The sequence below is a fragment of the Urocitellus parryii genome, chromosome 8, assembly GCF_045843805.1.
Source record: "Urocitellus parryii isolate mUroPar1 chromosome 8, mUroPar1.hap1, whole genome shotgun sequence".
Lineage (NCBI taxonomy): Eukaryota > Metazoa > Chordata > Mammalia > Rodentia > Sciuridae > Urocitellus > Urocitellus parryii.
In genome coordinates this window covers 118,759,341-118,786,581 of record NC_135538.1, presented here as the reverse complement: position 1 = coordinate 118,786,581, position 27,241 = coordinate 118,759,341, and the positions used below count along the sequence as shown (strand labels likewise).

Below are 27,241 nucleotides of genomic sequence, written 5' to 3'. Positions count from 1 at the left end.
TAGGTGAGCGCTCTACCGCTGAGCCACAATCCCAGCCCCCCCAAATGCTTTTAATACTTCAAGTAACCAACTCCAAATTTATTTATTTTGCAAGTGGGGACTTTTTCTACTGGGCTTTCTGTAAAAATATTCTAAACATTTTTCCTGTCTCCACAAACAAATGCTAATTCTATTTTTCTCCCTAGATTCTCTCTTGGGAAGGATTGCAGGAAAGAAAAGGATTGTGAATCTTCCTATTAAGAAGTCTAAGAAGGGCTGGAGTTGTGGCTCAGTGGTAGAGCACTTGCCTTGCATGTGTGAGGCTCTGGGTTCCATCCTCAGTACCACATAAAAACAAATAAATAAAATGAAAGGATTGTGTCTATCTCCAACTTAAAAAAAAAAGTCTAAGAAAATCAGTCTCAATCCTTTGCAAGTTTATATTCAAGAAGATCACACTCTCCCAGGCTCCCAGGAAATAAAATGCACTTGGCAAACCCAAAAAGAAAACAAAAACTTTGCTTCAAAAACATATTTGACTTGGGCTGGGGATGTGGCTCAAGCGGTAGCGCGCTCGCCTGGCATGCGTGCGGCCTGGGTTCGATCCTCAGCACCACATACCAACAAAGATGTTGTGTCCGCCGAGAACTAAAAAATAAATATTAAAAATTCTCTCTCTCTCTATCTCTCTCTCCTCTCTCACTCTCTCTTTAAAAAAAAAAAAACATATTTGGCAAGATCTTGGATGGTTTGTGGGTTTGTGTGCTTTAGACTAGTTATGTGAGAGCAAGTGCAAATGAGCACACGTGTGTAAGTGCACGTGTGTGTGTTTGTGCATTTGTGTGTGCATGCCTGTGTTCCTGCATGCATGTGTGTGTATGGGTGTGTGTGGGTGTGTGTGTGGCACATGGCACTTGACATCAGTATGCAAAGTCTGTGGTGGTGATCTACTGACTATGGATATATCAGAATTAGGGAAGCAAAGATTTTGCCTCTCAACCCAGTCCCCAACCCCTGCTTAGTGTTTTCTAACAGGAGGCCACCCCCCTTGCCACTCCCTAGCTTTCATTTTCTGTCAGTAAATGAAACAGCCAGCTTTGGTTTGCGGGAAGTCAGATGACCTTTTCCCTCTTCTGGCTTGGCTCTCCTTGCCCTGGGGTGGACACTATGGACCCACAGATGGCTCTCCTTTATCTGCTGCTCCTGGGCCCAGGTAGGAGGCAGGGGAGGGGGATGGTGGGCTCTGCAGGAAAGGCCAGTCCCCCCAGGCTGAGACCAGTCCCACGATGGTCTTTTGTTTCCCTTTTTCTCATCTGTGCGTTTCTTCTTTCCCCTCTCATTGTCTGTGTGTCCCCACACCCACAGGCCTGGCAGCTACCGTTCCTTCCTGTCCTCAGAATGTGAACATCTCTGGTGGCACTTTCACCCTCAGCCATGGCTGGGCACCTGGGAGCCTCCTTACCTACTCCTGCCCCCAGGGCAGTTACCCAGTCCCTGCATCACGACTGTGCAAGAGCAGTGGACGGTGGCAGACACCAGGATCCCCAAGATCTACCCGGCTCACTAAGGCTGTCTGCAGACGTGAGGCTCCCCCTGGGCTTTGCCCAGCATGCTCTGGCCAAGGGCCAGCCCAGAACTTCTATTTATGAGTTGCTCAGGATAGGCTGACCCTGATTAGGCGGTGTAGAGGGCTGGCCAGGCGGCTCTTGCAGAGGGCCCTCCAAAATACTTGGAAAATGTCAATTATCCACAGTAAGGAATTCAGGACAGGTTTTAATGGAGACTGTGGGGTACCAAAGATAGGGATGACTTTTTATGTACAATTGATTGTGTGGTGGTGATCATTCTGAATGGCTGCTGAATGGTCCCAGGGTCTCCTGACATCTGAGAATCCCAGGAAAGGGGCCGGGGTGACCATGACCCACTGTGGGCTCAGGGAAGTAACTATCAATCAATTAAGTTGTACTGTGTATAATTGTCAGTATTCAACCAGTTATCTTAAAAAGTAATTTCATCTCTGTCCACCTACTTTCTCAAAAAAACATGTGTGTGTGTGTGTGTGTGTGTGTGTGTGTGTGTGTATGAGAGAGAGAGAGAGAGAGAGAGAGAGAGAGAGAGAGAGAGAGAGAGAGAGAGAGAGAGAGAAAAGAGAAAAGAGAGAAGAGAGAAGAGAGAGGAGGGGGAAGTGATACTGGGAATTGAACCCAGGAGCACTCCATCACTGAACTACATCCCAGCCCCTTTTATCTTTTATCTTGAGTCAGGGTCTTGCCAAGTTACCGAGGCTGGCCTCCTGCTTCAGTCTCTCCAGTTGCTGGGATTGATCATGTTCAACTCTTTCAGTGTTTTGACAACCAGTTGATCATTCTTCCCAGAAGAATATCACTCACTTGATGTCCAGCCCAGGTGTCAGCCATCCACCCCTGTCTCCTCCACTTCTCTCCCTCCAGCTGTTCGCTGTCCAGCCCCTGTTACCTTTGAGAATGGTGTGTACACTCCACGGCTGGGGTCCCACCCTGTGGGTGGCAACCTGAGTTTCATATGTGAGGACGGCTTCACACTGCGGGGCTCACCTGTGCGGCACTGTCGTCCCAATGGCATGTGGGATGGAGAGACGGCCGTGTGTGACAATGGGGGTGAGTAGTCTGACAGGGAGGGGGAGTTTGTGGAGGCCAGATGTGCCCAGGGAACCTCTGTTGGGGACAGGGGCCTGGTGTTCTAGACCGAAGAATATTCCTGGAATTGGGTAAGTTGAGATCCACAGGTCACCCATCACTGGTCTGCAGGGTGCCTGGCCCTTGGAAGTTGGTACTAAACTTCAGCTCCAACACAATGGCTCCACATACTCTGTCCATCTTTTCTACATGCCTCAAGGCAACACTTAGTATTTGGGCCCCAGGAAGTATTGCCCGGAAAACATGATTGGAGAGAATTAAGTATTGTGCTTAAGTGCCTTGCCTTCAGAGCCAGATTAGGATATTCCAAGCCCAGATCTTAATAGTCTTTGGGCAGGTTATATAACCTCTTCGTGCCTCAGTTTTCACATCTATCAAATGGCAGTAGTAAGAGTACTGATCTCATGGGATTTCCATGTGAGTTAAATGAGTTAATATTATTAAGCACCTAGAATAGCTGGAACTTGATAAACACCACATACACTTTTTTTTTAGTTGTAGGTCACAATACCTTTATTTTATTTATTTATGTGGTGCTGAGGATTGAACCCAGTGCCCCATGCATGCAAAGCAAGCACTCTACCAGTGAGCCTCAACCCCAGCCCCACCACATATACTTTTTTTTTAAGTTGTCGATTTATTATTTATTTATTTATATGTGATACTGAGAATCGAACCCAGTATCTCACACATGCTAGGCAAGTCTCTACCACTGAGCTGCAACCCCAGTCCCCCACCACATATACTTTTGTCATGGCTCTTACTGCCCCTGTGAATAGTGAGTGGCTCTGCTTGGCAGAAGTAGGACTTCCAGGATTACTCTGAGCCACAGCTGCCTGTGGCTTTCCATAACACAGAAGACAACGCCTACCAGGCAGCAGGACTATACCCACACCCAGTGGCTCAGCTGATGGCTCCCTACTTCTGCCCTACCCTGGAATTTTCCCCAAATAGGCTTTTTTTTTTTTTTTTTTTTTTGGTACTAGGGAGTAAATCCAGGAGTACTTAACCACTGGCCACACCCTCACCCATTTTTTGTATTTTATTTAGAGACAGGGCCTCACTGAGTTACTTAGAACCTTGCTAAGTTGCTGAGGCTAGCTTTGAACTCACGATCCTCCTGCCTTAGCCTCCAGAGCCACTGGGATTACAGGTGTGCCCCATCATGCTCGGCCCCAAACAGCCATTTATTCAAATATAAATTTAATTTATTTAAAAATGTCCCTAGGTGCTGGGGAGTGAACCCAGTAGCCTCACACATGCTGGGCAAGCAGCTGTCCTCACACTACATCTTCTCTGGGGTTCTGGGTAGACACAGGTGAGGCCTGGGTTGGAACTAGGATGCTCCAGCTGGCAACTGAGGCTGCCAAATTCTAAACCCTTCACCCTACTTAATGTTCTTTAAACTTACCCTGGTCTCACAGTTCTGTTTTCTCCCAAGGGACCCTTGCAGCTCTGAAGGTCTCTAGAGGAGCCTGGAGGGAGGGGTTGGTGGCTTGCTCATCTCTGTCTTTTTTATTCACTTGCAGCTGGCCACTGCCCCAACCCAGGCATTTCAGTGGGTGCAGTGCGGACGGGCTCCCGCTTTGGCCTTGGGGACAAGGTCAGCTATCGCTGCTCCTCAAATCTGGTGCTGACAGGGTCATCAGAGAGGGAGTGCCTGGGCAATGGGGTCTGGAGTGGGACAGAGCCCATCTGCCGTCGTGAGTAGCCATGCCCTCCTGGGACTCCTGACCCCCCTGGCCCCTCCTGAGACTCCTGACACCCCTTGGCTGACCTCCAGGTGCTTCTTCCCACAGAACCCTATTCTTATGACTTTCCTGAGGATGTGGCCCCTGCCCTGTCCATCTCCTTGTCCCATGTGCTTGGAGCCACCAATCCCACCCAGAAGAAGAAGGGTGAGTGTTTTGAGGACGGGGTAGCAGGGGATGTTCTTGGGTGGAACAGGTCGGGGAGGGAAGCCTCCTGTGACTCAGTGACTGAAGGAGAGGCAGGGAGGCTGGACTCTCTCACCAAGAGCACAGGAAGGAGTGCGCATCTGAATCTCCCCTTGCACATTTCTCCAGAGAACCTGGGCCGTAAAATCCAGATCCAGCGCTCTGGTCACCTGAACTTCTACCTGCTCCTGGATGCCTCTCAGAGTGTGTCGAAAGATGACTTTGAGATCTTCAAGAAGAGTGCTTTCCTCATGGTGGACAGGGTCAGGAACCAGGAGTTTACAGGCTGAGAAGTCCTTCTTGGCTCTCTCGGTCTTCTTCCTGTGCTCAGAGCCTCTCTCACAGCCCACCTCCTTCTAGATGTCCTCCAAGATTATATTCATGCCGTGCAGGAATCATAAATTCAATTCACACGATCATTTTTAAAATTCCACAAATCCCTTTGGGGCACCTACTATGGGTCAGGCACCATGTTGGGTGCTGGGGGATAACAAAGATGAACAAGGCTGTGAGGTCTTCTCCCCAGAAATTCATTATCTAGAGCAGTGGTATCCACAGAGGGGTAACAAAATAATCCATGGGGGTGAGGCAGAAAATTACTGATGTCTCTGTTAAATAATCTTAATTAAATTAATGATATTTAATAATTTTCTCTTAAAACTTCAATATTTTGAGCAGTTTTAAAAATGTGTATATTTGAATAGTTCAATCCTTTATAATTTATAAATGGGCCCAATGGCCAATAATCCTGCTACTCAAGAAGCTGAGGCAGGATGATTGTGAGTTCAAGGCCAGCCTGGGCAATTTAGCAAGACTCTTTCTCAAAACAAAACAAGGGATGTAGCTTAGTGGTAGAATGCCTCTGGTTCAATCCCCAGGATTCCCCACACACACATAATCATAAATATATACACCTGTATTGAGGTATGTGTCCAAAATGTTTTTATTTTATTTATTTTTTTGATACCAGAGATTGAACTCAGGAGCCCTCAACCACTGAGCCACATCCCCAGCCCTATTTTGTATTTTATTTAGAGACTGGGACTCACTGAGTTGCTTAGTGCCTCACTTTTTCTGAGGCTGGCTTTGAACTCTTAGTCTTCCTGCCTCAGCCTTCTGAGCCACGGGGGTTGTAGGCATGCATCTCCGTGCCTGGCCTCCAAAATGTTTTTGCTGACAGGAAGCATCACCAGAAGAGTTCGGATGCCACTGGCTTCAGTTCTTTGGTTCCTTGCCAGCCCTTTCTTTTGTATTATGCTTTTCACAGTAATTGGTGTAAATAGGTGGTTTTTCGCTTTCAGCTACATTTTTTTATTATCTATTTTTTTTAGTTGTAGATGGACACAATACCTTTATTTTACTTATTTGCTTTTATGTGGTGCTGAGGATCAAATACAGTGCCCTACACATGTGAGGCAAGTGCTCTACCACTAAACCACAACCCCAGCCCTCAGCTACATTTTTGACTTTATTAAATTGTTGTTGCTGCTGCTGGGGATTGAATCTAGGGCTAAGCACACTTACCTGCACACCCCAGCCATTTTTTAAAGAGGGTTTCTTAATGTCTTCTGTAGAGTTTCTCTTAGGACTTAGAGTATATAATTAAATGGTGAGGTGATAAAATATACCAGTTAGAGAAATGACCTCAGAGTCATTTCCTAATGACTAATAAAGCCAAATCCTTTATTTTTTTAATGGAATATATATATATTTTAGTATTGGGGATTGAACCCTGGGGATATATCCCCAGTCCTTTTTATTTTTTATTTTGAAACAGGGTCTTACTAAGTTGCTGAGGGTCTTGCTAAATTGTTGAGACTGACTTCAAACTTGTGATCCTCCTGCCTCAGCCTCCTGAGTCATTGGGATTACAGGTGGGCACCACTATGCCTGGCCAGACTCAAATCCTAATGCCACCTCTTGCTAGCGGTGTGATCCAGGATGAGGTAATAAGCCTCCGTTTCCTAATCTATGAAATAGGGAGCATCAGGTCCCTCACTGATTTGATGTGAGGATGAGATGAGGAGCAAGTATGTTAAAGAGAATAGATGCTTGTTTTCCTGGCTTCTTCCTAGCTGCAGTTGCTTGCACCTGTCAGTCTCGGTGCGGGTTCTCTGCCTCTGCAAGGGCCTCTTACTTATTCTCTTACTATGTCCCCTTTGGTTTCCGGACTTCTCATTCCTCCACTCACCTGCCCTCCTCAGCTCTTCAGCTTTGAGGTCAATGTCAGCGTTGCCATCATCACATTTGCCTCACGGCCCAAAACCATCATGTCTATCCTGAGTGACAAATCCAGGGATGTGACTGAAGTGCTCTACAGTCTGCAAAATGCCAACTATAAAGGTATGGCTGTCATCAAATGAGGGCTGCCAGAGAGGAGAGGTCAGTACCTGTAGGTAGAGTCTGGAGAGTGAGGTCTCTTGGGGCCCTGGAGTCCTAAGGCTCTGAGGTATCTTCCAAGTCCAGGGTCACGGTGGAGGAGTCCCAGCTTGCCCTGGCTCATGGCTTACCCTGAAGTGCTGTTAATCTAAACGAATGGTGCAGATATTGGTTTTCAACTCCTTCTAGAGGGCCATGCTGTGTGGTTGAATTTCATAGCTCAGCACGGTAGTCTCCCATCATTATCCACCCGCACGCTGTGTAAAGAAAAATGATCAAACAATCCAAGTTCTTTGGAAACTCCATCCCTGAATCTTGGAACCTTACAGTGGTCTTGGATGCAGTGAGCATTCTAGGTAGAAAGACTGAACATTTGAACAGGCAACGAAGTCAAATCATTAAAGGTCTGAGTTTATCAAAGCCTATTGATAACTTACGTTTCCAGAGGTTGTGAAAGAGTGATTCCTCACTCCCAGGTGGAGGTGGGAAGTTTCTAAGACAGTCTTTCGTTTTGGCATGTTCCAGATCATGAGAATGGAACTGGGACCAATATCTATGAAGCTCTAAATAGTGTCTACATCATGATGAATAACCAAATGCAACGCCTTGGCATAGTAACATCGGCCTGGAAGGAAATCAGACACGCTATCATCATTCTGACAGATGGTGGGTACTGCCATCTTTGTGAGGGGTTCTGGAATAGTGAAAGGGGCATCAATGTAGGGTCAGAAGACCTTTTGCATTCTGTTCCCCCCTTGGCCACTTCAGACCTCAGTTTCTTTCCTTTCCTTTTTTTTTTTTTTTTAATACTTTCCATGGTAAAAGTGTTTTGAGGGGACAAGTTGAACCACAATGCAGTTGAACCAATGTAATGTTTTGTGAATTTTCATGCAATCCTTGTTCAGGGGTCATGATAATCTTTGTTATCATCCTGATTTTTTTTTTTTCTTTCTGGTACCAGGGTTTGAAGCCAGGGGTGCTTAACCACTGAGCCACATCCCCAGACATTCTAATTTTTTATTTTGAGACAGGGTCTTTCTAAGTTGCTTAGAGTCTTGCTAAATTTCTGAGGCTGGCCTCAAACTTGTGATCCTCTTACCTCCACCTCCTGAGCTGCTGGGGTTACAGGCATGTGCCACCATGCCTGGCTTCATTCTGATTTTACTATATGTGCTGCTGAAACTATAATGAGCCTCAGTTTCTTATCTATAAGATAGAAATAGTGTTATTTTTTAAAATATTTTTTTAATTTAGTTGTACACGTTTATTTTGTTTATTTATTTTTATGTGGTGTTGAGGTTCAAACCCAGGGCCTCGTGCATGCTAGGTGAGCGCTCTACCGTTGAGCCACAACCCCAGCCCCGAAATAGTGTTATTGATGATGATTGTAACAACAATGAGGATAATGATAACTACTCTCCTTTCCTTACATAATTTTTTTTGGACAGAAACTTGAGTAGTATGTATAAAAGCATTCTATGATTAGAACATGTCAGTTCATGTTACCACCTGGAGGTAACCTGGTGCTTGATGGTGGAGATGTGGTTCTTGAACACGAACACGAGGAGCTGTCTGTATTGGATCTGGCCTCTGCCATTTGTGCATATATATAAATTGTATATATATACTTTATTAAAATATTAAATTGTATATATATATACAACTTTATTAAATGTATATATATATACTTTATTAAAATAAAGTAATTTAATAAAGTATATATATACTTTATTAAATTACTTTATTAAATTAAATAAAATACTTTATTAAATTGTTGTTGCTGCTGCTGGGTATTGAACCTAGAATATATATAATATATATATATATATATATTATAGTTGTAGGACACAATACCTTTATTTTTATTTTATTTATTTACTTTTATGTGGTGCTGAGGATCAAACCCAGTGCCTCACCCGTGCAAGGCAGGTTGTCTACCACTGAGCCACAATCCCAGCCCTGTCATTTACATCTTGATTTTGTCCAAATTACATAGCCCCTCCAGGACTTGGTTTTCTCATCTATGAAATAAGGATATCCATACTTCCTGGGGTTTCATGAGAATTAAATGAGAAAGAGTATATGAAGCTCCTGGCCCAGTGCCTAAATGTAGACAATTTCAGGAAACAAAATATTTTGAAATGGCTTTGTTAAGGTTTCCAGGCTGAATGCTTCTTCATGCTTCTGGGGCTCCAGAGGATTCAGAAACCCACGCAGATGGACAATTCTTTCCCTTCTCTGTTCTAGGAAAGTCCAACATGGGTGGTTCTCCCAAGCCAGCAATTGACAACATCAAAGAGATTGTGGATATCAAACAGAACAGGAATGACTATCTAGGTAAGCCTCTGCCTTCACCCACCCACCCAATCTGTGCTGCCCTGTGGACAGTATGGGATCCTCAGCCAGAGTTCCAGTGGGTCTTGGCTCTGGCCCAGAGCCACACAGTTTTCTCTCTGTTGTTTTGTTTGAGGGTAGCTGAGTATCACATGGAAGAGGGGAGGTGATATGCCCCTGGTCCCCACCTTGGTTTCACTTTTGGTGGCCTGGGATTGTGGGCAGTTTCTTCATCTGTAAAAGGGGAGCAGTACTAGGACCTCCCTCATAGGCCAAGAGAAGACGCTCAGGCAAATTTTGCCTAGCATAGAGAACTGCCATTGTCATCATTGGTGTGGTCACCACCATTGTCTCAAGTTTCAGGAAACTTTCCAGGAAGAAGGATCCTGGATTCCTCTAGACTCTCCCTGCTGTTTCTCTTTTAGCAATATAGACAGCTAACCAAGGTTTAGCAATTGCAGTCTATGAAGGAAAAGTTTCTCAGGTTCAGAGTAAACACAAATTGTACTGACCCTTGACCTGAAAAAGATTTTGGAGAGAGACACTCAGAGAGGGCAGCTGTTTTTTTTTTTTTTTTTTTTTTTTTTGTACTGGGGTTCTTATCCACTGAGCCACTTCCCCAGCTCTTTTTATATTTTATTTAGGGACAGGCTCTCACTAAGTTGCTTAGGGCCTCACTAAATTGCTGAGTCTGGCTTTGAACTTGTGATCCTCCTGCCTCAGCCTTCCAAGGAGGGATTACAGGCACGTGCTATCATACTTGGCTTAAAACTGGCCCAGTTTTAAAACTCCAAATTCATTTCCTTCCTCTTTAGCCTCTGAACCAGAGTCAGATGCTCAAAAAACACCTTAATAGCTGTGTGCAGTGGCACATGCTACTTGGGAGGTTGAGGCAGGAGACTAGAAAGTTGGAGGCCAGCCTGGAAAATTTAATAAGACCCTGTCTCAAAATACAAAAATAAAAAACGGGGTTGGGGCGCTGGGATTGTGGCTCAGTTGGCACATGTGAGGCATTGGGTTTGATCCTCAGCGCCACATAAAAATAAATAGATAAAATAAAGGCATTGTGTCCATCTACAACTAAAAAAAATATATTTAAAAAAATGTGACTAGTCCAAGTTGACATGTACTGTGATTTAAAAAACAAAACAAAACAAAAACAACAACAACAAAAACAAAAATGAGTGGGGATATAGCTCAGTGGTAGAACATTTGTTTGGCAACAGCAAAGACCCTGGGTTCCATCCTCAGCACTGTGAAAGCAAGCAAACAAACAAATGGAAGCAGGAAACTGAAGGAATAGAGCTGAAGAAATCATTTTGTGGCTCTGCTATGCTTCTGTCCTGGGCATTGCTGATTGCTTCTGAGATTTCCCTCTGTCTTCCTGAGCTCCTTGATCCTTTTACACCAAAAGGGTGCAAAGAGTGGAAGCAGATGGACTCTGAGGGCCACCACAGGGTGGTTCTTCCAGGGATCCCTACTCCTAGGCCAGAACTGGCAGCTGTGTGGGTTCAGGGCCTCCAGTGTGAAGAGATGGCTTTAGGCCCTTCTCCTACAGCCTACTTTTCCAGAGGAAGACTATATCTGAAGCTCTGTCTCTGTGCTATGTTTATGAGTCTCTTTCATTCAGTCATTCATTTTAAAGTCTTTACTGAGAAACTCTCCTGAGCCAGGCACCATCCTGGGTGCTCGACAGACAAAAATGCCTGCTTGCACAGGACCGCCATTCCAGAGAGGACAACGTATATTAGTTTCCTAGGGCTGCTGTAACAAACTGCCCCAAACTTGGGTGGCTTGAAACACAAATTTATTCTTCCACAGTTCTGGAGGTCAGAAGTCTGAAATCACAGTGTGGCAAGGGCCAGCCTCCCTTTAAAGGCTGTAGGGAAGAATCCTTACATGCCTCTTCTAGTTTCTGGCAGCCCCAGGCATTCCTTGGCTTGTAGCAGCATAACCCAATCTTTACTTCTGTCCTTACTTAGCCTTCTTTCCTGTGTAATCTCTGTATCATTACATGGTGTCCTGCTATCTGTGTGTTTCCAAAGTTCCTTATTATTTTTATTTATTAAACATTTTTTTTTTGCATTGCTCAGGATTGAACGCAGGGCCTCATACATGCTAAGCAGATGCCCTACCACTTAGCTACACTGACAGTCCTTGCCTTTAGATTATGACCCACTTTAATCTAGTATGATCTCATCTTAACTTGATTAATTCTGTAAAGACCATTTTTCTGGACCACCTCTATCAGGTCCACTCTTGGCCTGTGAGAGCTTTCTCTTCTTACTTGAATAAATTCTACTCTTTACACTCAAAAAAAAAAAATAAAGAAAGAAAATAAAAGAAAAAAGAAAGAAAGGAAGAAAAAGAATTACTGAGGATGTAACAGTACCAAGAAAAAGAAAAAATAATAAGACCCTGTTTCCAATTAAGACCCCATCCATGGGTCCTGAGGGTTAAGACTTGAATATATCCTTTGGAGAACATGATTCTACCCACATTAGGTGATACTCAGGATAAATAAGGAATCCATATAGCATGCAGCTTGTAGGTAACTCATGACATGATATGAATGAGGCAGAGAGGGAATGGGAGGGCCTGGGGCATTGAAGTTTTAGACATTGAAGGTACATTTGTGCTAAGACTTAAACAGGTGTGAAAGTGAACCGTGAGAACATCTGGGGAGAATGACCCAGATGAGGTGAAGCTGGTGCAGAGGGTTGAAGGTGAGAGAGCGTCTGCAGATTTAAGAAACTTCAAGGGTTGGGGTTGTGGTTTAGTGGCAAAGAAGAACCAGGGGATCTGGGAGTTCTATGGTGATGATAGTCTTGCTGATGTTGGCCCAGAAAGTGAAAATGTCCACCCATGCTTCTGCAAGGCACTGGGTTTGATCCTCAACACCACATAAAATAAGTAAAATAAAGATATTGTGTCCAACTACAGCCAGAAAGCTTTTTTTTTTTTTTTTTAAGAAACTTCAAGAAGGCTGTGCTGGAAGAGTGAGGGGCAGGGAGTGCTAGGAAACAGAGAGGTGGCAGGGGTGAGGGAGGCTTGGATACAGCTCATGTAGATCTTTGTTGCCATAGTAGTTCAGATTCCAGCATTCTCTCTCACGGGATAGCCCCTCAGCCACAGGATTGGTGACTTCCCTCCTCCCCATCAGACATCTATGCCATCGGGGTGGGCAAGCTGGATGTGGACTGGAAAGAATTGAATGAGCTGGGGTCCAAAAAGGACGGTGAGCGGCATGCCTTCATTCTTCAGGACTCACAGGCTCTGCACCAGGCTTTTGAACACATGCTGGGTGAGTGAGTTTTGTCTTCCTGGTGTTGGGGAGAATGGTGGGGAGACAGTGGGGGGCCCATATTGGGAACCTGGGCACAATACCCCTCCCTTGCCTCCTTCTCAACCTGATCCTCACACTCACAGATGTCTCCAAGTTCACAGACACCATCTGTGGGGTGGGGAACATGTCAGCTAATGCCTCCGACCAGGAAAGGACACCTTGGCATGTCACTATTAAGGTACCAGGAAAGAGGGGTGGGCTTGGATCCCAGAGGTGAAAGCAGCTATAGGCCAGAGACACTGCAGTTTCTGAATATCACTTATTCCCTGCAGCCCAAGAACAACGAGGCCTGTCGGGGGGCTCTTGTCTCTGACCAGTGGGTTCTGACAGCAGCTCACTGCTTCCACAATGCTAAGGACCGCTCCCTGTGGAGGGTCAACGTGGGTAAGGCAGGGGCTTCACCAAGTTCCTGACCCCAAGGCCAGAGCGCTGGTTACCCGTCCCCAGCCTCTGGCCCCTTCAGGAGCCCTGATTCAGCCTCATCTACCGTATCATTCCCAGGGGATCCCAACTCCCAGTGGGGCAAAGAATTCCTTATTGAGAAAGTCGAGATCTCCCCGGGATTTGATGTCTACGCAAAGAAGGACCAGGGGATACAGGAGTTCTATGGTGATGACATAGCCTTGCTGAAGTTGGCCCAGAAAGTGAAAATGTCCACCCATGCCAGGTGCTTGATCCTAGGACAGGAGGATGCCCTGCAGGGGAGAGTGCTCTGGGGAGCCCCAGGATACTGAGGATGGGCTGTGTGACACTCACCCTTCTCTCCAGGCCCATCTGCATTCCCTGCACAGTGGAGGCCAACATGGCTCTGCGGAGACCCCAACACAGTACCTGTCAGGACCACGGTGAGTGCTGAGGTTTAGAGTTTGTAAAGAGCTGGGGCCAGAGCCTGGGGGTGCCAACAGGGACTAGACTTCTGTCTCCAAGCCAGAAGTCTGACTGGTGGGTAAAGGGACCTACAATCAACACCCTCTTCTCTTTGATGGCAGAGACAGAACTTCTGAACCAACAGAGCATCCCTGCTCATTTTGTGGCCTTGAATGGGAGCAAACTGAACATTAACCTCAAGACAGGGGAAGAGGTGAGGGTCTTAGGTGGGGGGGGGGGTTCTGGGGTCCCACTCAAGCCAGATCACAGAATGGTGCTCTTCCTCCTCTAGCTCCGGCTGCTTTTTCCACCTCACTTAAGTCACCCCTCCTCCCAGGCTTAGTGTTTTGCCAAGTGTCCCTAGGCCACTCATTTCATTCTTCCTTCCTGTTCCACCTCTACTGCAGAGGTCAGACTGTATCAAGGTAGTCTCCCAAGACAAAAAAAAGTTCCCCAACTTGACGGATGTCAGTGAGGTGGTGACAGATCAGTTTCTATGCAGTGGGACCCAGGAGGATGACAATCCCTGTAAAGGTGAGCACCCCCCATGTCTGGATTTCCCAAGGAAGGGCCACAGTGTTCCTGTGGCCAGCATGCATGCTAGGATGCCAGCACCTGCCCTGGATGACACACTGTCTCTTGTTCATCTTGCTGGCAGGAGAATCTGGGGGAGCAGTTTTCCTTGAGCGGAGGTTCAGGTTTTTCCAGGTGGGTACAGGGAAGCTCACAAGGCTGTCTACAGGAACTCAGCCTAGCTGGGGCAGGGGTGGTGATGGTGGTGGTGAGGGAGGTCTCTGAAGGAACCATGGGAGTCAGGGCTCAGAGCTGGGGCTGTGGCATCTTTCTACTTCATTTTCCTTTCTTTCAGGTGGGCCTGGTGAGCTGGGGTCTCTACAACCCCTGTTTTGGTGCTACCAACAAAAACTCCCGCAAAAAGCCTCCCCATGGTGCCCCACCACCCCGAGACTTCCACATTAACCTCTTCCGCCTACAACCCTGGCTGAGGCAGCATCTGGAGGGTGTTCTGAATTTCTTGCCCCTCTAATCATGGCCACCAATCCCTTGGCTATCTTGCCAGGATCTGCCTTCTCTCCTATCTCCTACCCCTGAACACCTACCCTCAGACCCTGTGGCCCATCCTCAATTCTAGCTGTGTGAATTCAGGAGCCCAGACACAGCATGCACAAGCAGGAAGGTCCCCCCGGGGTGCTGGCCAGTGTGTCTGCCAGCTGCATCCTCCCCTCCTGCTCCTGCTCAAATCCCTCACCCTGGTAAACATAACGTATTCCTTTCACTTTCACATGAAATTTCCCAGTTATGAAATTAATAAAAATTGATGATTTCCACATCTGTCTGTACCTCTGCCTGGGGGATGGGGAGGGCAGAATGATTCCAGGAAGGTCAGAGACCCTGCTGGACAAACAGCAGCTGGACTCTGCCCTATAACACAGTCAACAGGGAAACCAGCTGGGGGACTATTTCTGGTCTCTAGCTAGGGTGGTCTGGGATTGTTGGGGAGAACCTGGAAGCTGATATGAAGTGTCAAAGGGGAGAGTCCCAGACCTTGGGCAGCAAAGGGTGGGGCTTGTGTAGTTTCTATTTCTTCAATTGGCAGCTCAGTGGGGTCCTCCTGCTTGAACATTCCCGGAAAGTGATGTGTATAGGGAAGGCTGGACAAGCTGCAGGTGCCAGAACAGATTGCATAAAAGGCTGGGGGTTGGTGGGGAAGGGAGTGCCACTAGACTTAGGTCTAGAGTTTCAGCTTGGACACTGAGCCAAGCAGGCACACAGAAGGAACCTGGAGAAGCCCTCCTGACCCCAGCTCGCCCACTTCTCTCCTGCCTTCTATCACCATGGGGTGCCATCTCAGCCCCCACCTCTGTCTGGTATCTTTGGTCTTGGGCCTCTTGCCCGGAGGTAAGAAAGGGTCACCCCCACCCTCCTGCTGCCCCCAGCATTCTTCCTTGACTTTGTAGGGCCAAGCTTCACCAGTATTTCTTTTCAGGTGTGAACACAATTCCATTGCTGGCCCAGCCCCAAGGCTCCTGCTCTCTGGAGGGGGTAGAGATCAAAGGTGGCTCCTTCCAACTTCTCCAAGAGGGCAAGACCCTGGAGTACATATGTCCCTCTGGCTTCTACCCATATCCTGTCCAGACACGCACCTGCAGATCCACAGGGTCCTGGAGTTCCCTAAAGACTCAAGACCAAAAGATTGTCAAGAAAGCAGAGTGCAGAGGTTAGAGGCGGTGAGAACAGGGATGTGCTGAGACAGGGGATGATGGGGCAGGTGGTAGCCAAGGTCAGCACGCCTTGGGTGAGATTAGAGCTGTGTTGAGGCCAGCAGCCCAACAGGTTTGGCTAAACAGGGTAAGGGGCAGCCCTAGGGGTGCAGGTAAAAATCTGGGAGGCAGGGGGGCTCACCTTCACTAAACAGTTGCCCTGTATCTGGCAGCTGTGGCAGTGAAGAGAATGCTCAGGAATTGGGAGCAGATCAGCAGACCAGGGACTTGCTGTTTCTCAGTGACAAGGTCTCTGAGAGCAAGAGGGATACCCTGAAGATAGCCCTTCTATCTTGATGACTTTTACTTGTCCTCCTCCCCAAAGCGATTTACTGCCCAAGACCTCAGGAATTTGAGAATGGGTACTACTGGCCCAGGTCTTCTTATTACAATGTGAGCGATGAGATCTCTTTCCAATGCTACCATGGATACATTCTCCGGGGCTCTGCCAATCGCACCTGCCAAGTAAATGGCCGGTGGGATGGGCAAACAGCAATCTGCGATGATGGAGGTGAGAAGCCTGCCTGCTCCTGTCGACCACACTCTCTCCCTTACACATCCATCCCCAAGGAACAGGCATCACAACTGTTCTCTGACCTGCCCTCTCGGCCTCTGCAGCGGGGTACTGCCCAAACCCGGGCATTCCCATTGGCACAAGGAAGGTGGGAAGCCAGTACCGCCTTGAAGACACAGTCACTTACCACTGTAGCCGGGGGCTTACCCTGCGTGGCTCCCAACAGCGAAAATGCCAGGAAGGTGGATCTTGGAGTGGGACAGAGCCTTCCTGCCAAGGTGAGTCTTGACTTGGGCTCCCAGGTCAGATCCTACTCTCCAGTCCTAATGTTCCCACAGCAAGGCACTGTCTCCTTCTCTCTTCAACCCAGCTTCTCCTAACTTCTTCCAAACTCTGTAGAGCTTTCTTACTTCCAAGCCCTTCCCATCCTAGAAACACATCATCCTGTCTTTCTGGTCACTGTCCTTGACCCTTCAGCTATTTGACCTGAGTTCTGACCTTTCCCAGACACCTTCATGTATGACACCCCTCAAGAGGTGGCCGAAGCCTTCTTGTCTTCCCTGACAGAGACCATAGAAGGAGTTGATGCTGAGGACGGGCACAGCCCAGGTTTGAGCAGAGTTGGGAGGAAGAGCAGGGAATTGGGGGAGTTGCAGGAGAAACATGCATCCTGAAACCTGAGTCTCTCTGCTGGCATCCAGGGGAACAACAGAAGCGGAAGATTGTCCTGGATCCCTCAGGCTCCATGAACATCTACCTGGTGCTGGATGGATCTGACAGCATTGGGACCGGCAACTTCACAGGGGCTAAGAGGTGTCTCGCCAACTTAATTGAGAAGGTGGAATCCCTTCCCCTTGAATGTGGGGATCCTGACTGGACCTTGCTGCCCTTCCAGGACTAAGTTCCTTTGTGCTCCCTGTCTCTCTGAACCACAGCATCCCAGTAAAATCTCCAGGTCTTATTCTGTCCTTTCCTTTTAAGGTGAAGTGGTAATTTAATGCTTGACACAGCCTCCTCCATGAACTTCAGCCTGAGCTTCTTACTGTGGTCTTTCTGTCCTAAAAAAGGTGCTGAATTTTTCTAACTATAATATTGTACTTTCAATGCCATGATCTCTTACTCTTCTCACTCACAGATAGCAAGTTATGGGGTGAGGCCAAGATATGCTCTAGTGACATATGCCACAGAACCCAAAGTTGTGATCAGAGTATCTGATCAAAAGAGCAGCGATGCAGACTGGGTCACAGAGAAACTCAACCAAATCAGTTACGAAGGTCAGAGGTTAAGAAAGGGAAGCTCTCAGGTTAACTGGGGGGGTCAGAGAAGTCAGAAGCCTCAGAGATATTGTGGGGGAAGGGGTAGAGGGGGCAGGGGTGGGTACCATACATTGTAGTTAAAGATGGATGGCAGGGTTACTGGGTAATGGGGGTTAGTGGGGACATATTGGGTGCTGATAGGGCAATTTTGTAGTCAAAGGGATGACAATCCACCAAGATGAAGGATGTGGGATCTCAGTTGTGATAGGCTCAAGGATGGCTTGGAAGACCAGGTGAGGTGATGACCTTTTCCCTTTCTACAGACCACAAATTGAAGACAGGGACTAATACCAAGAGGGCCCTCCAGGCAGTGTACAACATGATGAACTGGGCAGGAGATGTCCCCCCTGAAGGCTGGAACCGTACCCGCCACGTCATCATCCTGATGACTGATGGTCAGAAGGGACCTTTTTCCTACCCAGACTCCCCACCCTCAAATCTACATGTAACACTTGAGTTGGGGTCCTGAACACTGCTCATAGCTGGCTGTTGAGTTTTCCAATGACCCTTTTAAAGGTGGGATCCTTCTCCCCAAGGCCTTCTATGATCTGTCACCTCCATCCCATCTCCAACCTGCTACTCAGCCATGTGTGTTGTCACTGCCTTCCCCAATTAATGTTCTTTGATTCTTTTCCTCTCCTGCCCACATGGTCCTTGTCTTCTCTGCAGGCTTATACAACATGGGTGGGGATCCAGTCACTATTATTGGTGAGATCCGGGACTTGCTGGACATTGGCAGGGATCGCAAAAACCCAAGGGAGGATTATTTGGGTGAGTGACCTGCCAAAGACCTAGCATCATGCTTTCTCAGGGCCTGGACCCTTACTCTGCCTTTTCCTTCCTTAGATGTATATGTGTTTGGGGTCGGGCCTCTGGTGGACGAAGTGAACATCAATGCTTTGGCTTCCAAGAAGGACAATGAGCGGCATGTGTTCAAAGTCAAGGACATGGAAAATCTGGAGGACGTTTTCTACCAAATGATTGGTAAGAACATACAAAAGCATAAGACGAATATTAGGAAACTCAGATCTCATCAAATTGCTCATTTCCCTCTACCTCCTCCTCCCTCCCTCCCTTCCTTTCTGGGGATAGAATCCAGGGCCTCACACATGCTAGACACGCATTCTACAACTGATACTTCCCAGACCTTGGAAACCTTTTCTCATTCCTCTATGTCACTATTCTTGTTTCCTGCCACTGTCCACTTCCTGATCTTAGAATTACAGCAACATCAGGACTTTCTACTTCATTTTACAAATGTGGTAATTGATACTAAGGGAAAGAAAGCTAGCAACAAAAGTGGGTCTGAAAACAGCAGGTCCCTGATTTGGTCCCAAGGCCTTTCACTACCCCAGTGTTTTCTTGTTTCCTAACATAACAAATGCTCTCAGCCTTTTTCTCTATGTGGGCTTCTGTTCCCCACAGACATGCGGGGTGGGGGGTGGGGATTCCTTCTGAAATGGCTGCTGCCACTTGGGGATGAAGGGTCTCTAGCTTTCAGCACACTTTCCTTTCGACTAGATGAAACCCAGACTCTGGGGCTCTGCGGCATGGTTTGGGAACACAGGAAAGGTACTGATTACCACAAGCAACCATGGCATGCCAAGATCTCAGTCACTGTAAGTACTATATCCTAGTAGGTACTTGTGGGAGGGGAGGTGGAAGGGGCAAAGAGGGCAGAGGAAGAACAAAATATGCACATCAGACTGGCTTTTCCCCCTTCACTGTTCTGTTCCCAGCGCCCTTTGAAGGGACATGAGAACTGTATGGGGGCTGTGGTGTCTGAGTACTTTGTGCTGACAGCGGCACACTGTTTCATTGTGGATGACCAAAAACACTCAATCAAGGTCAGCGTGGGTAAGGATGCAGCAGATGGGCCCTGAGCTCCGGCCATACCTCCCACTTCCTTGCCACCCTGAACTCTGCCCTTCCCTCTAAAAAGTTGGGGGTAGGGAAAATCAGAAGTCAGGGTGACACTGGGTCAGAGTCAGGAGGCTGCCCTCTCTTCCCCCATCAGGAGGGAAGAGGCAGGACCTGGAGATAGAAGAAGTCCTATTTCACCCCAACTACAACATCAATGGGAAAAAGGAAAAAGGAATTTCTGAATTTTATGACTATGACGTTGCCTTGATCAAGCTCAAGAATAAACTGAAGTACAGCGAGACTCTTAGGTGAGAGAATCTGGGTCCCTGAGGAAAGGAGGCTGGGGAAGGTGGGCTGGAGGACAGGGGTGCAGGGCAGGCCATTTGCTGCTCCTGACTTTCCTCACCTCTGTAACAGGCCCATTTGTCTGCCCTGCACCGAGGGAACAACTCGAGCTTTGCGACTCCCTCAGACAGCCACTTGCAAGCAACACAGTAAGGCATATTCTGGGATGGGACAAAGATAAGACTCCAGGAGATGCGAGGGGGAGGTGTAGCAGGAGCAAATGATGCCTAGCTCAGGAAGGGCTTGAAGGACATCTGTTAAGACAGAAGCAATGGGGTGGGAGGGGAGAACTGGAGTAACCCAGTCTGTCCACCTGTTCAGAGGAAGAGCTGCTCCCTGTCAAGGATGTCAAAGCAATGTTTGTTTCTGAGGAAGAGAAAAAGCTGACTCGAAAGGAGGTTTACATCAAGAATGGGGATAAGGTGAGGAATGGGGAATCCTAAGGTCCTCTAGGCCTGACTTAAGTCGGTTTTGTTCATCATCCCTTTCTCCCCCATGCTCCCCTTTAGAAAGCCAGCTGTGAGAGAGATGCTCAATATGCTCCAGGCTATGATAAAGTCAAGGATATCTCAGAAGTTGTCACCCCTAGGTTCCTCTGCACTGGAGGGGTATATCCCTATGCTGATCCCAATACTTGCAAAGGTGAGAGGAGTCTGGTTCTTATAAGTTCCTGAGGCCCAATAGTCCTTTCCCTAAAGCTTCTCTCCTACAGGTGACTCTGGTGGTCCTCTGATTATTCACAAGAAAAGTCGCTTCATTCAAGTGAGTATTCCCTTTCCTATCTGTGGGGAGATGCTAAATGGTCAGCATGGACCCCAAAGCAGGAAAGCTCACTGAACGTAGCTGGTAACAGGACAGAGCCCGCCTAACCTTAGAGTTAGTCTCTGAACAGATCACTTTAGTGTTATGTGTCTGGCCTGCAAGGCAAGAACAGGATTGAGCTGGATATCTAGTCTCATTCCCTTGGATCAGCTAAGATGCACTCGGGATAACCATGCTTCCTGACATTAGGATGAAACTCTACAAAATGATCCATAGCATTCCCTCACCTCTGCAGGTTGGTGTGATCAGCTGGGGAGTAGTGGATGTCTGCAAAGACCACAGACTGCAACAGCAGGTACCTGCTCACGCCCGGGACTTTCACGTCAATCTCTTCCAAGTGCTGCCCTGGCTCAAGGAGAAACTCAAAGATGAGGATCTGGGTTTTCTATGAGGGTTTTCCTGCTGGAAAGGGGCATGGGATCAAATTAAAACAGCTGCAATAATAACTGTGTTCCAGATCCTTGTGGGGTAAAGGAGCGGGGGATGTGTACTGACGATGTTAACAACTGAAAATATAATCTGACAGCCGTTTTTAAAGGCTTAACCCCAATCCCAAGTGCTGAAAAACCAGAGGCTGAGGAAGGTGTGTGAGCTTCCACCTCAGTGTTTTACTGAGACGAGCATTGGGGGCGTATGAGGCACAAGGAATCCAGCTCCATTCCCTAGAAGTCATCCACAAGGTTTTCCTCATAGACATCATCATTGTAGACAATCTGGGTCCTCTTGTCCCGGTGGCAACCCTTAGGGCTATTCTGGACAGCTAGAGAGGGAAAAGAATAACAATTAAGGTTTGAAGGAGATCCTGAGTCAGACCTGAGGCCTAGAGCCTGACTACCTCACTCTGGCCTCTGTCCCCAGGAAGCCCAGTTCTCATGCTGCCCTCTGGTGGACAGGATGGCCTGTCTCCTCTTAGCTCCTTCAGGTTGGTTGTGGTCAACCTATCACAATCGAGAGTGTGATGTTATTGCAGAGCATGTGGCTATTGTGATGAATGTTTTGTTCTTAGAAAATCCTCAAATGTTATCATTACTGAGACGTGTGAATGATGTTAACCTACTGCTTTTAGTCAATACATCAAAAATTAAAAATCAGAAATCTGTAGCCCTTTGTTGATCAATTCTGGATCCTTCCTAGTGTCCAAATCCTACCTCCTGCTTACTTCTTTCCCAGGAAAATCTATTTTCAGGTAAAATGGGTCATTCACAGTAAGAAATGTTACTGGCCTCACCAGAACTCCTTTAAGGGGTAACTTTGGCTCTCAGCATACTCTCTTGAGCCTCTGGTCCTTTTTTCCCTTTCTCTTTCTTTCCTTCATCAGACATGGTCCCTCTCTTCAAGGATTCCATCCCTCCTACCTGAGGGCTAGAGCAAGTCTCTCCACACCAACTCCCATTCTCTGGGTCTCCTACCACTGACCACTTATCCCTCTTGAAGCCTGCGTCCTTTGGCTTTAGTGGCCTAGGGTCTCTGATGCTGTTCCTAGTGCTGGACACTTCTTGTTTTCTTTGCTGAATCCTCACCCTAACATGTCAGGGCTGCTATGGACATGTAGGGCACAAGGAGCCTGGTCCACCTTCCTAACATATTCCCTGAACAGTCCCCAAATTAGTCCTGGGTCACTCTTTTCTCCAAAATCAGTTTTCCTAATGATACTGTCATTTTGTAGCCATCCCAAGATGCAAATGGCTAAACCATTTTTATTCCTCACTTCACATTTGAGTTCTGGACTCTTAATTTCAAAGTTTCATGAAGCCTGCTGTACTCCAGCTCAGAATGCACAAGTCTCATGAACTGTTCATCTCCCTACTAACCTGACTTTGGCTCCCACTTTCTTCCCTGTTCCAGTCATTGCTTTGGTTTCAATACTCTTCTCTCCTCCCCTTACCCCTAGCTGATGGAGGGCCTGGCAATTCTCCTTTCTATTCCCATAGCCTCCATGAAAATTCTGACCATTACCACCTCTAAGGAACCCAGGGATATGCAAGGGAACAAAAAGGGATAGGTTGTGGGGGGAATGAGGAAGATTTCTGTTCTTACCAAGGGAGCCCCAGAGAGACTTGCCAGTAGCAGCATCCAGCATGGGCTGTTTTCGGGCTATGTTGACTTTGAGCTGTACGGACTCCACCTGGGTCCCGTTGAGCTGTAGTAGAAGATGATAGGGTACAGAGGATAGGGGAAACATTACAGATAACCCAGAGAAGCTATTCCAGGGGCTACTATCCTAGAAGCAGATAAATAAGGATCTGAAATTATTAGTTTTTCTGTGTGACTAGAAAGAGACTTCCTGTCAAAAGGAACCAATTTCCTCCTGGCTTTCAAGTATTTTAAGAAGAAAACATGAAGCTGGCAGAAGGGATGGGAAGAACAGGTCTGGGAAGTCCCAACCTCGGCAACGGCCTGATCTGCTGACTCCATCTTTTCATAGGTGACGAAGGCACAGCTGGGATGAGAAAAAAACAGAGTCAGTAGAAGGCCTCTGGGCTCTGCTGGACCCAACCAAACCCAGTGCTCACAGGCTGCTGGAAACAGGGCAGCTTCCTCCCCTAGGCCTTACATCCCAGGTCTTCTTATCATGCCCTGTGGCCATCCTTACTTTCTGGGTGGGTCCATGGAGAGGTCAATGATGTTTCCAAAGGGAGAGAAGGCCCCTCGGAGGAGAGTGGGTGTCATGTCTTCTCCATACACGTACAGAGTGTTCCCCTTCCGAGGGGCCCGGCGTTCAGGGAATGAGTCCGACCCTATGGGATTCGCAATCAGTCACAAGACAGTCCATTTCACCTTCCACCTTAGTGGCACCCACCCAAGTCTGAGCTGAGATCACCCATCCTGCCAGCCAAGATCACTCACTACGGAAAGGGCCCTCTCGGTCTCGGTCTCTATCCCTGTCCCGGTCTCGATCTCGATCCCTGTCTCTATCTCGATCTCGGTCTCTGTCTCGATCCCGGTCCCGATCTCGATCTCGATCTCTGTCCCGCTCCCGATCTCGGTCTCGGTCTCTGTCCCGGTTCCTCTCGTGGCTGCGGTCCCGGCTTCGGGGAGGGGAGGTTGAGGAGCGAGCACTGCCACGTTCTTCATAGCCCCAGTCAAAGCTTCGAGGGGGACCATCACCAGACGCTGGGCCCTCTGCTTCTTCTCCATCTGGCCCTAGTTCCCAAAGTCTATCACTAGAAGATACAAAGCTGAAGAGAAACAGACAATATAATTCAAAGAGGGCCTTTACTTCCTCCTCCCAGACCCTGTGGAGACTCAACACACCCTCCACAACCTATTTTTTTTTTTTTTAACTCCAGTCCCAACCATCCCAAGGACTAGGCAATCAACCCCCACACTGAGTGGGACCCAGTCTAGTTCTCTAACCTCTCATACAAAGATTTCCTCTGGGGACGTCTGGATGACTGAAAAAGAAACCAAGAATAGTTAATATGGGGTCTCTCGTCTTCCTCAATCCCCAGCTCAGGGATGGCAAATTGGAACCATTACCTCCTGCAGGTCATCGTCAGCAGATATGCTCCTCTGGAAGGGCTGGAAAGTAGGGACTGGCCCCTTCTCAGGGTCCTGAAGAGGTGGTAGAAGCCTATGTCAGTGTTGGAACAGGAGGCTGCCTAACCATGAGACAGAGGGGCTACTCTTCCCTCACTCTCTTCTTGACTTCTGATCTTTTCTTTTAATGCTACATATACTTCTTATCTGATTGTGTGTAGTTTTGAAAATAAATGACCTGACATACATGTAAAGTACCTGGTTTAACCGCTATCTTGAATCTGATATTTTCAGCCTGTTCAACTTCTTGGAGCAACACATTTTAAGAGCTCTAACCTCATGTGGATTAGAATCACAGAATGTATAAAACAGAGAAGACAATAGGAGTCACCTAGTTTTTTTTCACTTTACAAATAAGAAACCTAAGGCTCTTCCCACGTGTGGTGGGTCACACCTACAGTCCAGCTATTGGGAAGCTGAGGTGGGATCCCTTGTTCCCAAGAGTTCAATATCAGCCTGGGCAACATAGGGAGACCCATCTCAGAGAGAAAAGAAAAGGAAAAAAAGAAACCCCAAAGCTCAGTTGGTACAATAAGTTGCCCATGTCTAAATATGCACTGTTTTCCCCCTAAACCTATCTCCCTTCTAACTTGGAGAGATGCTCTCTGAAATCAAAGGTCCCAAGAACAATCCTGCTTGTGCACACCTTTAGCTTCCCCTCTAGGGTTCGAGAACGTTTGAAGCCTGAGTTCTTGGTCTCGGCTTTGATGGCACTGATAGCCCCTGACTTCACCAGTTGCTTTGCCTGCTCTGTTGCTGTAGCTGTGTCCACCACAGGCTGCTCTGACAGTGCTGGAGTAGTGAAGGAAACAGACATTATGTTGGCTGTGGTACAGGTCAGGCCCACACTGCCCACTTCTAATCTTCTCCATTTCCTGTCACTCACAGCGTTTGACGCCACCTTGGCTGGCTGTGCTGCTGCTACTTTGCTTCTTCAGAGCCAGCAATGCCTTTTTCTGTGAATGGTGAGAAGACAGTGGTCAGGCAGGCCAAGTCTTTTCCCAAGGCCCCTGGGTACAACACTCCAGGGACACCTTCCTTGAAGAAGACAATGCAAATGGTACCCCTGGAGTGGTGCATTGAGGCATCCCCGCCTCTCATATCTGATCCCCCAAATCATGTACAATACCAGCAATACTTAACCAAACCATGGTATTCAGAGGCTTTCCAGAGTCTCACATTTTTTAAGTTGATGAAAATGAATCCAGTCATGGATTGGAGCCCCAGGATATAAGTTGCAAGTAAGTATAAGCCTATGTACCTTTGTGGGGGTGTTCACCTACCCATTCCTTACATATTTAAGGAAGTCCAGACATGACTTTGTAACAGAGATATACAGAAGTAAATACATGGTTCCTATGCTTAACAGTCCAGGAGATGAAATGACTAGACTGAATGCCAAGAATGATAATAAAAGATGTAGATTACTTGTAGCTGAATACAAATAAGAATTTCTGATGCTTATGTGGCTACTAAACTGGGCCCCTAGTAGGATCGAAGCCAACACAAATAGAAAAGTATTTTAGACAAAGAAAACAAAGATGCAGAGAAAAGACGGTTTCGGGGAATGAATTCTGAGTAGTAAACAGTTCTGCTTGATTAGATAGCAATGTCAACCTAAGGTTTTGGGGCTTTGCTGTATATATAATGTGAAATCACTCATGAATTTTGAGGACAAAATGAATCATTTTAATAGGAGTGAATGTTTGTTCAAAACAACAAAAAAACAGACTGAAGACCATTCTAACAGCCTAGGTGCAACGGTGTGCAATGAGAAATTCATGGGAATGAATAAACAGGATAAATTACTTTGAAAGAAGAATCAAGAAGACTTGGCACACTGAACATGGTGGTGTGTGCCTGTAGTTCAGTAACTCAGGAGTCTGAGACCCGAGGGTCACTTAAGACTAGGAATTGGAGACTAGCCCAGGCAACATAGTGAGACCCCAATCTCAAAAAGAAAAGGGGGAAAAAACTGTTTGGCTCTGCAAATGGTGCAGAAGTCAGAGATGAGATTTTTGAGTTCAAACACAAAAGAGTTGAACATAGTCAGTTCTATGTGCAAGAGCAAGAAAAAGGACTAGATTAGATAGGAAGATAATAATTTCAGTCTGGGTCCCTAAAGGTTATAAGTAAGGCAACAGATGCAACTGGAAAATCTAAACTTGGGAATTACCAGTGTGAAGTGTGGTGGTATTAAAAGCCCCAGAAAAGATGACAATTCCATGAAAGACTGCATAGAAAAAGGAAAAAGTCACACCAAGACTTGAGAAAGCCCACCTTTTGAAGTTATGAGGTGATGTCTCCAGGTGTAAGCTGGAACCCCCCATCCCCTCACACTCACCCCGGTGTTCTTGGAGTGCTGAATCTGAAAGGTTGGGATATGCCCCCACACACTCCCTCACCTTTTTCTTGAGTTTGTTGAATTTCTTCTGCAGAGCCTCCTCCTCCTCGCTCAGTCCGGGGGGTATCACCAACATGGTGGCTCCTGGTTCAAGGGCAGGGCCCAAGACATCTTTCTCCACTTTCACCACCCGGGGTTCACACGCCGTCCACCCTATACTCCAACCCACCCTTCCAGGCCTGCCTACTTTTGCCTTTGGCCTTTCTCTACCCCTTGTTTAAACCAGGCTGTGGTCCAAGCTCCCGCTCGTTGTATCAACCAGCATTTCCTCTTGTCTCCAAGGATCAGACATCAGAGCCTTGGGGTACCACGTGGCTCAGGGAGGGAAAAACACCGACTCCGTCACCAAGGTGATGGCACCCGACCCCCCATCCCCATTTGAGTTAGTATGGCCAACAGCGGGGTCTGGACAGCAGAGGAGGCGGCTGAACCCGCGCAGCTCTCTTAGTGCAAGAAAAATGGGAAGAAAATAGAAGGGGCTCCGAAAAAAGGGGCGAGGGGTGAAGAGAAGACCTTACCTGAGGGGGCGGCAACTCGAGCCCCACGGTCTCGGGCGGCGCCAGCGCTGGCTGCTGAGAGCGGGCTCTAAGCGATGACGTAGCAGGGGCTGAGAACGCGGTAACCAAGGCGGCGGAGGCGCA

General features: G+C 47.4%; 3 protein-coding genes across 3 annotated transcripts; 2 read left to right on the top strand and 1 right to left on the bottom strand.

Annotated features, from left to right (window-relative positions):
- The first annotated feature begins 1,080 nt into the window (after nt 1-1,080).
- Nucleotides 1,081-14,845, top strand: C2 (complement C2). Its single transcript, XM_026415390.2, has 18 exons — nt 1,081-1,192; nt 1,345-1,560; nt 2,430-2,615; nt 4,184-4,357; nt 4,454-4,552; nt 4,721-4,854; nt 6,796-6,934; nt 7,496-7,636; nt 9,218-9,307; nt 12,468-12,608; nt 12,734-12,828; nt 12,923-13,034; nt 13,152-13,317; nt 13,419-13,495; nt 13,640-13,731; nt 13,925-14,051; nt 14,176-14,225; nt 14,386-14,845. Exons 1-18 carry the CDS (start codon nt 1,096-1,098, stop codon nt 14,560-14,562), a joined length of 2,313 nt encoding a protein of 770 aa, XP_026271175.2. The 5' UTR covers nt 1,081-1,095; the 3' UTR covers nt 14,563-14,845.
- Nucleotides 14,846-15,245: 400 nt separating this feature from the next.
- On the top strand, nt 15,246-21,059 carry Cfb (complement factor B). Its single transcript, XM_026415335.2, has 18 exons — nt 15,246-15,434; nt 15,523-15,753; nt 16,122-16,307; nt 16,415-16,588; nt 16,818-16,919; nt 17,012-17,148; nt 17,446-17,584; nt 17,890-18,021; nt 18,296-18,397; nt 18,473-18,610; nt 19,148-19,245; nt 19,366-19,483; nt 19,644-19,797; nt 19,907-19,983; nt 20,156-20,256; nt 20,344-20,476; nt 20,547-20,596; nt 20,892-21,059. Exons 1-18 carry the CDS (start codon nt 15,371-15,373, stop codon nt 21,045-21,047), a joined length of 2,292 nt encoding a protein of 763 aa, XP_026271120.2. The 5' UTR covers nt 15,246-15,370; the 3' UTR covers nt 21,048-21,059.
- Nucleotides 21,060-21,229: 170 nt separating this feature from the next.
- On the bottom strand, nt 21,230-27,212 carry Nelfe (negative elongation factor complex member E). The gene is made up of 11 exons (XM_026415336.2): nt 27,119-27,212; nt 26,602-26,684; nt 25,083-25,152; nt 24,843-24,988; nt 24,137-24,211; nt 24,014-24,051; nt 23,504-23,835; nt 23,250-23,394; nt 23,042-23,096; nt 22,694-22,796; nt 21,230-21,416 (listed from the first exon to the last, which is right to left on the bottom strand). The coding sequence occupies exons 2-11, from the start codon at nt 26,674-26,676 to the stop codon at nt 21,319-21,321; spliced, it is 1,137 nt and encodes a 378-aa protein (XP_026271121.2). The 5' UTR covers nt 26,677-26,684; nt 27,119-27,212; the 3' UTR covers nt 21,230-21,318.
- Between the last annotated feature and the right edge of the window lie 29 nt (nt 27,213-27,241).